Source organism: Chinchilla lanigera, unplaced genomic scaffold (assembly GCF_000276665.1).
Source record: "Chinchilla lanigera isolate Chin_1 unplaced genomic scaffold, ChiLan1.0 scaffold00086, whole genome shotgun sequence".
Taxonomy (NCBI): domain Eukaryota; kingdom Metazoa; phylum Chordata; class Mammalia; order Rodentia; family Chinchillidae; genus Chinchilla; species Chinchilla lanigera.
In genome coordinates this window covers 5,876,279-5,889,433 of record NW_004955487.1, presented here as the reverse complement: position 1 = coordinate 5,889,433, position 13,155 = coordinate 5,876,279, and the positions used below count along the sequence as shown (strand labels likewise).

Sequence of the window (13,155 nt, the reverse complement as noted above, 5' to 3'; positions counted from 1 at the left end):
TGGCCTTTAGTTGGCTTGGACTTTCCAGCATTTATGTGAGGCCACTCTTCTCTTCTTTTCATGCTCTTTTCTTCCTGAGCTGTCAGTGCTGTCACTCCTTTAACTTGTCTGTTCTTCACAGCCTGAACTTTACCTGGGTTCTTTCATCTTGCCTGTCCCTTCCTCGGAGCCTTTGAATGCTAAATAGGTTTTTGTTTGTATTTGTGTGTGCATAATGCGAGTTTAGCTTTTAAGTCTTCACATGATTCATGTTTTAGTAAAGTCTAATTTCTGGCCAGGCGTGGTGGTGCACGCCTGTAATCCCAGCACTCACGAGGCTGAGGCAAAAGGATTGTTGCAAGTTTAAGACCAGCCTAGGCTACAAAGTGAGCTCAAGGCCCACCTGAACTGCATAGCAAGACCCTGATTCAGAAAGTCAAAAAATTTTTTACAAAGTCTAATTTCTATGGATTCAGGTGAAATTAAGAGTTTGTTTACTCTGACTACCCTATTAATGTCCCCCATCAAAGTGTAAAATATAGGATAGCCCTTGGGCAGTGTGGGGCAACAGAGGAGCAGGGCACTGCCCAGCACCATCAAAAAGAGAAACTGTGCCCTGCTTGTGAAGTCAAACACTGAACACTGTTGTGTTTTCTTTTGCCCTATGCAGCAGCACACACAGTGTTACTCCCACAATTGGTTCACATTCCAGAAAAGCCGTTCATTTATCTCCATAGGAAAATTACTTATTCCCTATATGCTAGGTACTTGGAAAAGAAATTTAGGGAGTTTTTTCTGCCAATTTTTTTTTCTGCCAATTTGGGGGTGAAGACAAATGTTTTTGAAATTAATTTCCCATGTTTAAGATGTTTTTAATAGCACCTAAATAAACACATTTACATAAATCATGTTTACAGAACCAGTTGGACTTCCTTTTCCCAAGGGATTAATACTTAGCGATTTGTTGTTTTTAATAGCATCTTTATAAGAAGTGTAGATGACACAGTCTCTGCAGGGCAGGCAGAGGTGCTGAAGGACATTGCTGCTCATCAGTGGAGTCCCTGAGGCAGGACAGAGCTGGAATGGGGCACATTCAACTCTGTGAGGCAGCAGCGATGCTGCCTGGCAACACACCCACCCTATGCACGATTCTCAGCTTTGCCACACTGGCTTGCAGTTATTTTATTACCTTCTAAACACAGATTAGGGGGTTTACCATTTTGCCAAGGGTATTAACACCACATCTGTGTATTTTACCATATGTAGCTTAAAAGTATAGCTTTTAAAATTTTAAGATCTTTCAATTCCATTGTTAATCTATTTCCTTCATTGTTTTTCTGAATAAAATAAGAACTATTTATTTATACACCCTTCTATCCCTGGAGCCATTAATTCTCTCAGTCACTTTAGCTTCTTTCAGAACAGTTAGGGCTGCTTTTCCTCTCCCCAGGGTAGGTGCTTTGGGTCCATGTTTTGTACTTCTTACAACTACTTTATGAAGTAGGGGATGAGGATAGAACCCTAAAAGCTGTTGATTTGCATAGTCTCACAGAGATCACCACCTTTTCCTTCTTTGACTGATGAAGGTCCTGTGTCTCAGAGTTGAAAGCTCACCCCGGATCCCCACAGTCTGACATGTCGGTGCACTTCACACAGTGTTCAACCCTTCCCCCATCGCAGAAGTGGTCACTGTGCTAACAGGAAGTGGGCGAGTTGTGTCACGCATGTGTTTCCACACTGACCCACACTGCTTCTCTGCTGCTTCCCCAGACAGGCATGGTGCACTGTGATACAGCGGTCGGAACCCCAGACTACATATCGCCCGAGGTTCTGAAGTCGCAAGGGGGCGACGGTTATTACGGGCGAGAGTGTGACTGGTGGTCTGTAGGGGTTTTCCTTTTTGAAATGCTAGTGGGTAAGTAAAGATTTTAAGTCGCTCTTTTTTCAAAACCCTTTTCATAACACTTTTGTTCGGTCAAGAATTTGAGAATGTAATGAAATCACCTGGGTCAAAGGGAAAAACTGGAATTTCTGGAAACTTTGAGTCCGTATGACTGACATTGATCTGGCCATGACTGAACAGACTGTGGAAGGCTTGGCCTGTAGGTATGAGACATTTCAAATTAAGAGAATACTAACAAGAGCAGGTAGGTGTACAGCTTCAGGGGCTTCCATGCTCAGATTCCTTGATACTTACATTTGTTTCACATTTTTAAAAATAAGGCTGTTATTATCTGTTCCAGTAGTGAGAGATAGCTAAATTTTCTTCATAACTTTGTGATGTTACTGATTTTGTAAACTGTTCTTTTGTTTACTGCCTGTATATATTTTGGGCTTGTAATTCCAATGAAATAAATAACGAATATAATTCTTTACCATTTGATTATCAAGGTAAACATACTTTTATTATGTTTCAGTTTCAGAAAACTCAGGCACATTTAATAAATTTAAAAATCTAAATCAGTATTCAAAATCAAAACTTTTGTTTACATCAAAGGTTTCACAATTTCACATCTCTAAAAATACTAGGGTTACCAAAAAATGTCCATCACAAAAACATCTTCAAAGTCGGGCATGGTGGCACACGCCTGTAATCTCAGCACTTGGGAGGCTGAGACAGGAGGATTGTTGTGAGTTTGAGACCAGCCTGGGCTACAAAGTGAGCTCAAGGCCAGCCTGAACTGCAGAGCCAGACCCTGTCTCAGAAAGACAAAAAAAAATATCTAGGTAAAGAAGCCAGTGACTAAATTACCTGGCTAGGGGTAGAGGGAAATGTAGCTGAACATATCTCCTAAGGTGTGTGTGTGACGATACTAATAATATGTGCAGTGACTTTAGAAGTAAAATTTTGGGCAATACAGAATTTATTTCCTAGAAGCTGACCCTAAAGAAAGTATAAAATCTGTATGATAATAGAGTAGGGCCATTGCTAAAAAGTCAGAAGTGGCTGGTTTAATGTAATTAACAGTTGCTACAGAACATTTCTGTGCCCTAAGTTCCCCTGTCTTAGTGACAGCAGTGTACAGAGCACTGCCTGTGTCCAGGCACCTTTCCCAGTGTGGCTGCCTCAGAGATTTGGGCTTCTGTCTCTGTGAGTCTCCACACACGCACAGCCCCAGTGGCCATCTGTGTGTGTTCTGATGATGCCTCAGGATGCATCTAGTAGCCTTTTGAAAGTAGGGTGCCTTTTCTTATTTGCCCACCTGTCCTAAGAGTTAGAAAATTAGATATTTAGAAGGAAGTGATAAGGCTTGTTTGAGTAGGCCGTTTAAATTCCCACTGCTGTGCTCAAGTCTGAGACCAGAATCAGTTGAATGGCTGTGTTCTGTAAGGTTCTGATCCCATGGAGATGCTTGCTGAGGTTGATGGGCACTGGACTTCATCCAAAGGGTTCCATTGCACTAGACCAGTGGCGGCAAACCTATGGCACGTGTGCCTCAGTGGGCCATATCATTGAAAGCTCCAAAAGGTTCGCCATCACGTTACTAAACAAAATGGCACTTCCTTGAGTTCCTTGAGTATACCTTGTACTATTTGGGTTGGCTGTGTGAGAGAAGCCCAGCTGGCACTAACATTACTTGGAGTCCAGGCAGGGGACAGGGCCTTAATGCCAGCTTCAGTGCCTGTGTCACTCGTCAGCAAGAACATTGCCCACCTAGGAGATAACCTGCCCTTTCCCTGCCTTCATGGGCAGGACCCTGAGGCTGCCCTGTGGCCCGGCCTGTCTGTGTGAAGTGGTAGACATGTGCCGAGCGCTCCCAGTGGCTGTCAGAGAAGCAGTTTCACATCTGCACACCCAGGGCAGCAACCAGTGGACATGCTGAACACCTGAAACACAACTGGCGTGTGTGCGAAGAAGCCAACTTTCATGTTGTCCAGTTCCATTGTGACTTTAGATGCCACACAGGGCTAGCAGCCCCTGGGCTGGGTGACAGCTCTCGGGAGTCTCCAAAAGCCCATCCAGCAGCCCAGAATTCTGACTGGTCCCACCCCGCTGAGGGAGCTTGCTCTGAAATTCCTTAGGAAGCCCTTCACCTTCTTCTGTTAAAAAATGAATTCTAGAGTTAGCATTGATTTAGTTTGTTTCTAAGGGACTACTGGTATGGTTAAAGCTTAAATACATTCTTGCGTGTGTCACTTGGTTTTAACTGGGACCCCTGCCTCACAGGCCATTAGTTCCTCCATGCGTGTGACCTGTCAGATGTTAGATAGGAAGTTTACATTTGAATTTGCTATTATATTCAGTGTCTTGTTTTCTTGGAATTTTAGGAGATACTCCATTCTATGCAGATTCACTTGTAGGGACTTACAGCAAAATTATGGATCATAAAAATTCACTGTCTATCCCCGAAGATGCAGAAATTTCTAAACATGCAAAGAATCTCATCTGTGCCTTCTTAACAGAAAGGTAATGCATATTAAATTTCTTTGTAAAGAAGTCCTTTTACTTTTAAATTTGTTGAAATGGAAGCCATTGTGTTGACTGTATGCAATCAGGCTCTCCCTGTCTGAGTTGCGTTTAATTCAGAGCTGGCCTTTTTCTACTGCTAAGCCTGGTGTTGGGTTACCTCACCTTTTTCTGTGCACAGCCCAGTTGTAATCTAACTCTAATCATAATCCTTATGTCTGAAAAGAACAAATCAGAACTCAGTAAAAGAATGCACTGGAAAGAAATAAATGTTTGTATTCTTTACCCTCTTAAGGTGGTTTGGTTGATCCTTATTACTCTTGATTATACAGCTTTTGAAAAGAGAGCAGTTTGTGTAGATACTTAACAGTTCATAATTATAAGAACTATGTTTGATGCAGGAGTCCATCTTCCCAACCCTTTTTCATTTGCATTTTAATATGAACAACTCAGTCTTGGAAACTGTATTTTTAAAAACAAAATAGATGAATAAAGATGTGAAAAGCTGCCTCAAAAAGTGAAACTAGGAAGCCGTATGATTTTCTTCCCTTGGTGTTTCTCCTCTGTCCTCTTGTGCTCATCAGTTGGATGCCATGTGGTCGTAGCAGCCTTCCGAGTGCAGGCAGAGGTGGCAGAGGGTACCTGCCCTGTGCTCTGACTCCCACTCTGACAGCTGCAGCTGAGCGGCAGGCCCTGCCCCCACCCCTCCCCAAATTGATGCCTGCTGGTAGTGCTGCAGTGACTGTCCTCACATGTTCCGCTGGCACACTCTCCTAGCAGACAGTATTCCAAGTAGAATTCTGGGGTACATATTTTTAAATTGTTTCGCAAAATTGACCCCCAAGGAAACTACATCCGTTTATATTTCCATTAAGAATAACTGATTTTGTCTCTTCAAACTATTATAAATTTTTTTCATTCCATCCACAGGAGAGGGGCAACAAAAGTTATTTTATCTTTATTAGAGAAGAAAATTATGTTTATCAATTATTTGTAGAATAAAACTTTAAAACTTCTGATTATATGATTAATGATCCATACTAACAAAATCAAAATAGAACCTGTAGAATGTATAATTTGGGGGCTAGGTGGGGGTTGGTAGGGATTGCATTATTAAATAGGGATAACCAGGCTTGACGGCACACATCTATAATTCTTGCTGCTTGGCAGGCTGAGGCAAGAGGACCCCAAGGTCAAGCTCAGCCTGAGCAGTTGAGACCCTGCCTCAATAAAATAAAAAGCTTTGAGAGGATAGCTCAGTAGTGGAGCACTTGCCTAGCATGTGCAATGCCCAGATTTAATCCTCAGCACTGCAGAGTAAGCAAGGTGCAGAGTGTTCATGAAAGAAGTATTGTCCATGGAAAATTTTGTTTTAGCAGGTTTGGAAGGAGGTACAATCTTAGGAATTAGATTTATAGAATGATAGATGGAAAACAGAATCACTGTAAATGTGGCCAAGAGGGCACAGGTTTTCCTGTTTATGGGCACACCTGAGCAAAAATGCAGTGTTTTGTTATGTTTTGTTTTGCTTTGTCTTTTTATGGTACTGGAGCTGGAACCCTAGGTCTCAGGCATGCTAGGCAAGCACTCTACCACTAGCTACAACCCCAACCCGGAATGGTCTTCACTGAATTTAGAAGGGGAAAGGATGGAATTCATTCTTAGTAACATTTTTTTGGTATTCAGGGTGATGCTGAATATATTATATGTAGAGATAATTTATAAAAGCAAATATAGACAGATCCAAACTTAATGAATTCTTTTTTAGGAAAGCGAGATATTTGTAATTGTGTATTAGCTCTGCGCCAGCGCTAGCCACATCTCGGGGCCATCCTGAGGTTGGTGGGCCTGCAGCTTGGAGCACAGAGGAGTTTCTTACTAAAAAGTCTCAGGCACTTTCCATCTGACTCAGACTACAGGCAGAAACATATCTCACTTTCCACAGTGCCTACTGTGTGTCACAGTCTTTCTAACCTGTCCACAGAGATCGCATACTATAAAATTAGGATTGCTTACTCTGAAAAACATTGAAGCGAAAGCTTTTGATAAAAATATCTCAAATTTATTTGTGATTCTTTCTTTTGGTTAAACTGTTGAGCTAATATTTTTATTTTTTTCATTATTTTTATAATATAATCTCTGACTGCACTGTTTAGGGAGGTACGCCTTGGGAGAAATGGGGTAGAAGAAATCAAACTGCACCCTTTCTTTAAGAATGATCAATGGAATTGGGATAACATAAGAGAGAGTAAGTCAATAAATCTAAATACTTCCATTCCAGTACATTTTAAATCTCATAAACTGACTCCTCCTTTGATATAATAGGCATGTTCGATATACTTTATGTTAACTCATTATTAAATTGAGATTTTATTTCAAATTTTTTTCTGTAACAGTATTTATAATTAACAAGCTGATATGTATATATTAGCAATATTTCCCAGTTCTTTTATAGTAAACATAATACATTTATTTATTTTCCAAGTGAAGTTTTGTGGATCTCAATTTTCAGAATGGAGCAAATATAATCCTTTAATTTGAATGCATTTGAATTGATAAGTCAACAGTTATTTATGGAGAATATACCCTCATAAAACACAGCATAGTAATTGATTTTTACTGTATATGTGTAGAGAGCACGAAAGCACAACATTTATTCAGTATAAGGGGAAAAAATACTTCTACTTAAACAATATAGAAAACTGAGGACCATAAAGAATATATATATGCATGTTATTCTTGTAATTCTTAGCACCTAGAATAGTATCATATACCTTTACTTGTTTAATTGGTTAATATGTATTTAAAGCTGACATAGTAATAAATAAATAAAATTTGAATTCTTTGAAATGATAAAGCCAGGCATGGTAGTGCACGCCTGTAATCCCAGCACTTGGGAGGCTGAGGCAGATGGATCATTACAAGTTCAAGGCTAGCCTCAACTGCATAGCGAGACCCTGTCTCAGAAAGACCAAAAGAAGGAAAGAAATGATAAAGTATGGTGCAATCACATTGTCACTAATAATATGCCACAAGGTAGAGGTTGTGTCTTATGTTTCAGTTGCGAATGAAGCAATTCATGTCTCTTCTTTTGACAGCGGCAGCTCCGGTGGTGCCTGAGCTCAGCAGTGACATAGACAGCAGCAACTTCGATGACATCGAAGATGATAAAGGAGATGTTGAAACCTTCCCAATTCCTAAAGCTTTTGTGGGAAATCAGCTGCCCTTTATAGGATTTACCTACTATAGAGACAATTTGTATGTTATTAAATTTTAATTGTTTTCATAGTCTAGCTATAGGATGATGCCTTGTTTTGAGACCAAATTATAGAGTATTAGTTTGCTTTAAAATTTAAGTTTATTCAAAAGGATTCTGTGAATTACTTTTAATTTTATTTCATTATTTGATGTTTATAGGCAGTGAGGAAGGACCCAGCTGAGAGAAGTTGACAGTAAAACAAAAGCGATGATTTCTATCTTAAGACCTGCAAATTATGGGTTATCTTTGAAAAAGAGGAGAGATGTTTCCTTCTAGCCGATGGGATAGCGAAGAATGTAATGTTACAGAAGCACGAGTGAGGTAAAGAAGAAGGAAGCACAGGTCTCCTGAAGGACTCCAGTCTCAGCAGTTAAAACTAGCTTATGTGACAAGGAGAGGCAAGGGAAGTTTAGCATTTTAAATACTGACAATGGTGTGAATGTCTGGAGGCAAAAATGTGACTTAAGCTTAAGATGTTGAAGTGAAAAGAAAACCTTTGTAGTCGATGTTTCATTCTGAGAATAGCTTGGCTGAGTAAAACAAGTGGATTACAATGCCATGCAAAGGATGTTACTTTCCCCTCCTTCCCTCTAGGTTGTTAAGCAACTCCCCACCTTGCAGAGAAAGTGATCCAGTACAGTCAAGGAAGAACGAAGTATGTATCCACTTTGCTTCTCCCGTTATTTTAGTCATGTGTTCAAGTACTTAGTGATCCTGTTTTTAAAGCTTCCATTGGACGCTGCTTTTTACCTCACACAGTGGTGTCCCTGGTGTGGTGCACTCAGCATGACCTGGTCACTGCTGTCTGTGGAGTATTGAGCCATGCAGCAGGCGCCAGGCCTAGGTGAGCAGGCAGCACAGATGGCAGAGTGAGTCTGCACACGGCCCAGTGCTGCAGTGGACACCGTGTCAGGACCGTGCTACCGTAGGAGGTGCAGCTGCCTAGCTCGGGCCTCTTCCTGGTGGCCCACCCTATACTGGAGGCTGTATTTTTACATTTTTTTCCCTTGGCCCAAACTTACTCTGCAGAACCCGTTTTTTCTGGTTTTTGTTTGTTTGTTTTGAGACAGGGTCTCGCTATACAGTTCAAGCTGGCCTTAAACTCGCTTTGTAGCCCAGGCTAGTCTTGAACTGCCAACTGTCCTGCCTCAGCCTCCCGAGTGCTGGGATTATAAGCACACGCCACCACACCTGGCAGTTTTTCTGCTACCCTTCTGTTTTTTCGTACTTTTAATAAATGAAACTTTGGCACCATTAAAAAAAATTGCAGATATTAAGCTAAGGTACAGAAGTAGGGGAAAGATTAAAATTCTGAGTTCCTTTTTAGAATATATCCACATACAAGATAATTTTTTCATACTGTCAGATATTTTACACTGTTAAAGTATTTGGGACCAGGACAATTTGTAACCACATATAAAACTCAGTCTCTCTCTCTCTCTGTCTCTCTCTCTCTCTCTGTCTCTCTCTCTCTCTCACACACACACACACACACATACACATACACACATGACAATTTTAAACATTTTTTTTTTTCTTATGAAAAGTAAAAGAAGTAGGTTGGATAATTTTGGTATGGCTTATGTTTTAGGAATGTTCCAGCCTAACAATTAGCACTTACCTTAAAATATTTTTGAAACAATAGATAATTTGGGGATTTATTTGAACTTCTCCCTATTTTCTACTTGTCTTCTATTTTACTCTTTGCATGTACAACTGGTTTCTTTTGTTCAATGAAAAGAAAGTTTTGTCCTTTGTTTCTTCTTTGTAAGAGAGAGTCTTTTCTGTCTGACTTGTACTCTGAGTAACATTTTGGCAGTTCTTTTTAAGATCATGATAAGGCAACCCATTCAAAACCACTCCTGTCTCTCAGGAGCTCTTCCTTCCCCTGCCAAATTTTCCCATTCTTAAAAAATCATGATACACAATGTATAACCATTGTTATTCTCCAATTATTTTGTTATGAAATTTTTTTTTTTCTTAAAAGAACAGTGTTTTTATATCTTCTTTATTGATATCTGCTTGTATTACATTAAAATAAAACATTTTTAAAATGCCTAACAAACATTTCAATGTTTTCCCTTTTTTTAATAGGAAAGTCAAGAGGTATGTCATCAAATAGGTTGAAAAACTGATGAAAAATCGTCAAGGTAGCAATGTTCTAATGTAGCCACAGTTGCCCTCTCATTTGGAGTGCCACCTCTCCCGGAGACAGACACGCCAGCTGTTTTCTACCACGTCCCCCTTTGTCACTGCTGCCATGCATCCGCCCTTTACGATGCGCATCCTGTGATGGGATTCCACTTGGCAAGGACCCGGATTCGCATGGAGGAACTTGTGTGCTTGGATGAGTGCAGCAGCAGCCAGAAGCAGTTGAACTTGGCTAATTCATTAGCCTGGATGTTCTTAGTGCATTATGCAGTAGCAGTTTTCCTAGGAGATAGGAAATATTTAAGAAACCACAGAAAGCATAATCACTAGGAAGAGTAGTAGAAAGAACACAGACATGGGGTTAAAGACCTGTGTTGATTTTGGCACCGCCACTTATTACTTATCCTGTCCTGTCCTGGTCTGGGTATTTGCCTTGTTTGAATTTCACTTCCTTTTTACTGTATCCTTAGAACTTTGGTTAGGATTAATGAGACAGCACTTGTAAAGTGCCTGATATTATACCTACAGCACCACAGGGACTTAAAAAATTAAACCCTTTAAAGAGGAAACAATATAGTTTACATATATTTAAACTAGCATAGCTGGGAAAAGTACAGAGGAGAGGACTTGTGATTAATTGGTTATCACTTATTCAAGAGTCATTGGCCAGGTGTGCTGGCACACGCCTGTAATCCTAGCACTTGAGACACTGAGGCAGGAGGATCACCATGAATTTGAAACCAGCCTAGGCTGCATAGAGATTTCAGGTTCAGCCTGAACTACCAAGCGAGACCCTGTCTCAAAAAACCAAAACCAGAGTCGTTAATTAAGCTCTTTTCAGAGTGCTGTGCCCAGTAATATGTATGACAGTACAAAAGAAGAGCATATGTTCTCATCTTTTTAAACAGCGATACGTTTTTAGTACATTCTGTTGAATATTCTGAATATCTCCGTGAGCTGTAAACCTTTTATCTCATGAACACCAGTAGTGGTGGTATGTTTAAATACAATCTATAGAAAAGCAGTGGAAGAGGTCTCCTTTATTGTTTAACAGGGTTTGAAACTTGGCGTTGTACAGGAATTTTGCCAAAATGGGAACTTTTCATCCCCACTCATAGAAGTTTGTCAGGTGTATATTGGGCGGCAGCACATTAGAGAGAGTGGGAGGGTAGGCGCTCCTCTGTCTGTGGAAGTCACATTGAGTAGGTACACACGCCGCCCCGCCAGAGGAGATTCATTGCAGAGAAAAATAGAAGCTTAGCATTATTTTCTTTAAGCAATCTCATCTTTAAATAGGACCAGAACTGGTAATTTCTTGTTTCTTGGCAGATTCAGAAAAAACTATATACCTTAGAAGAACATCTTAACAATGAGCTACAAGCCAAAGAGGAGCTAGAGCAAAAGTGCAAGTATGTATTATAGACAGGTACTATGTTTTCAAATTTATGTTTAAACATGTTATTTAAAAAGAGGTACAAAATAATGTCAGCTTTTAAAATCATATACTTCGGTTTTGTTGTAATTTAGGATACTTATTCTATTTATCCCATTCTTTAATTCTTTAGATCTATTAATACTCGCCTAGAGAAAACAGCAAAGGAGCTCGAAGAAGAGGTAAAGCTGGTCTACACTCTTATGAACTTATTTTCCCTCAGTGCTGGGTGTTCAACCCAGGGCTTCCTATGTGCTAGGCAAGCATTCTGTCACCAAGCCATTTCCATCTCCCTCATTAGTATTGTTGTTAGTCAGATCTTTGATGTTTAACTTACAGAGGTCTCTTAATACTATAGTAATACATATCTTGGTGGACAAGGCTGAAATTACAAGGTAACTCTGTTACCTAGACTTCATTCTGTTGTGTTTTTGCAAGTTTGGGTTAATTTAGTATGTGTAGATATTTCAAGTACAAAAGTTCATTTGTATTGTGATTAGTAGCATGATTAAATGCAGAAAATGACTTTCTTTAATTGCTATTCATAATATTTAGACCCATGGGAGTAGGTGTTAATGGTTCCATAGTGATAGAAAGTTTGACTTCAGTACTTAACAAAGCACATAGGGTTTTGATTAAGAGTAATGTGGTGTGCTTTTTATAAACATATTTTTAACAAAGCAGAGCTAGCCTTTTTTTTAGATCTCTTATATATTTGAAGTAATGAAGTATTGCTTTGATTTGATTTGTGTGCATTCTTTTGATAATAATGCTAAGCCTTATTTCAGATTACCTTGAGGAAAAGTGTGGAGTCAGCATTAAGACAAATGGAAAGAGAGAAGGCACTGCTTCAGCACAAAAATGCAGAGCATCAGAGGAGAGCTGACTACGAAGCAGATAAGAAACGGAACTTGGAAAATGATGGTTTGTGGTGTAGACTGTGAAACACTTATCAAGGAAAATATGATGATGTATTATGTTAGAGCTTGCACTGAAATGCTTTTTGTTATAGTTAACAGCTTAAAAGATCAACTTGAAGATTTGAAAAAAAGAAATCAGAACTCTCAAATATCTACTGAGAAAATGAACCAGCTGCAGAGACAGGTAGGTTCCTCTCAGTTGGAGACTAGGTGTGGTGTACGATTCGTGGCTGTTTTAACTAAAACTTCATGGGCAGTGCTCAGAGGCCTTGGCTCTAGTTTGAGAGGGAAGTTCTTGGGAAACATTTTTAGGTTGTTGTTTATTTTAAATAGTTTGTGACGGGATGATAAGCCAGCATGTTTCCACTATGTACACAGTGTATGCACAGTGTTTATATGCTTTTGTTTGTACGACAGCTAGAGGAAACGAGTGCTTTGCTGCGAACAGAATCTGATACTGCAGCCCGGTTGAGAAAGACTCAAGCAGAAAGTTCCAAACAGATTCAGCAGCTGGAATCCAACAACAGAGACCTGCAAGATAAAAACTGCCTGCTAGAGACTGCCAGGTTAAAACTGGAAAAGGAGTTTATCAATCTTCAGTCTGCTCTAGAGTCAGAAAGGAGGGACCGGACCCACGGATCAGAGATCATTAGTGACTTACAAGGTATAAAGTATAGATTGCATTGAAATCACTTTGATAATTTGTAGTTTGGTAATAACTTTAGATGATGGATACTGTGCTGCAGTAGCATATTTCTGAATGTAGCACCACATTATGTAATGTTAGAACATTAGAAATGCATTGGCAAAAAGTTCTATGAAGAGTACACTTTCAAATAGTATGATTTTAAATATCAGGTCCCATGGGTGGTAGATTGGCTTCTGGCTGAATTAAATGTGAAGCACTATACCAACAAGGAAGAAATGCTTGCTGGTGGATAAGAGCTCCAAAACAGGAGAGGGCTTCCAGATTTTTTTTATTATTAATTGAATGTATATCATTTTG

General features: G+C 39.7%; 1 protein-coding gene across 3 annotated transcripts in view; it reads left to right on the top strand.

Annotated features, from left to right (window-relative positions):
• The window catches only part of Rock2 (Rho-associated, coiled-coil containing protein kinase 2), a gene marked incomplete at its 5' end in the record, with an annotated part of 116,219 nt that overhangs the window by 82,975 nt on the left and 20,089 nt on the right, over positions 1-13,155 (top strand). For all 3 annotated transcript variants that reach the window (XM_013504360.1, XM_013504359.1, XM_013504358.1), the window contains 11 exon segments: positions 1,750-1,894; positions 4,249-4,387; positions 6,544-6,635; positions 7,486-7,645; positions 8,241-8,301; positions 9,741-9,752; positions 11,127-11,206; positions 11,363-11,411; positions 12,018-12,153; positions 12,242-12,333; positions 12,567-12,813. In XM_013504360.1, coding sequence (XP_013359814.1) covers positions 1,750-1,894; positions 4,249-4,387; positions 6,544-6,635; positions 7,486-7,645; positions 8,241-8,301; positions 9,741-9,752; positions 11,127-11,206; positions 11,363-11,411; positions 12,018-12,153; positions 12,242-12,333; positions 12,567-12,813 — 1,213 coding nt within the window.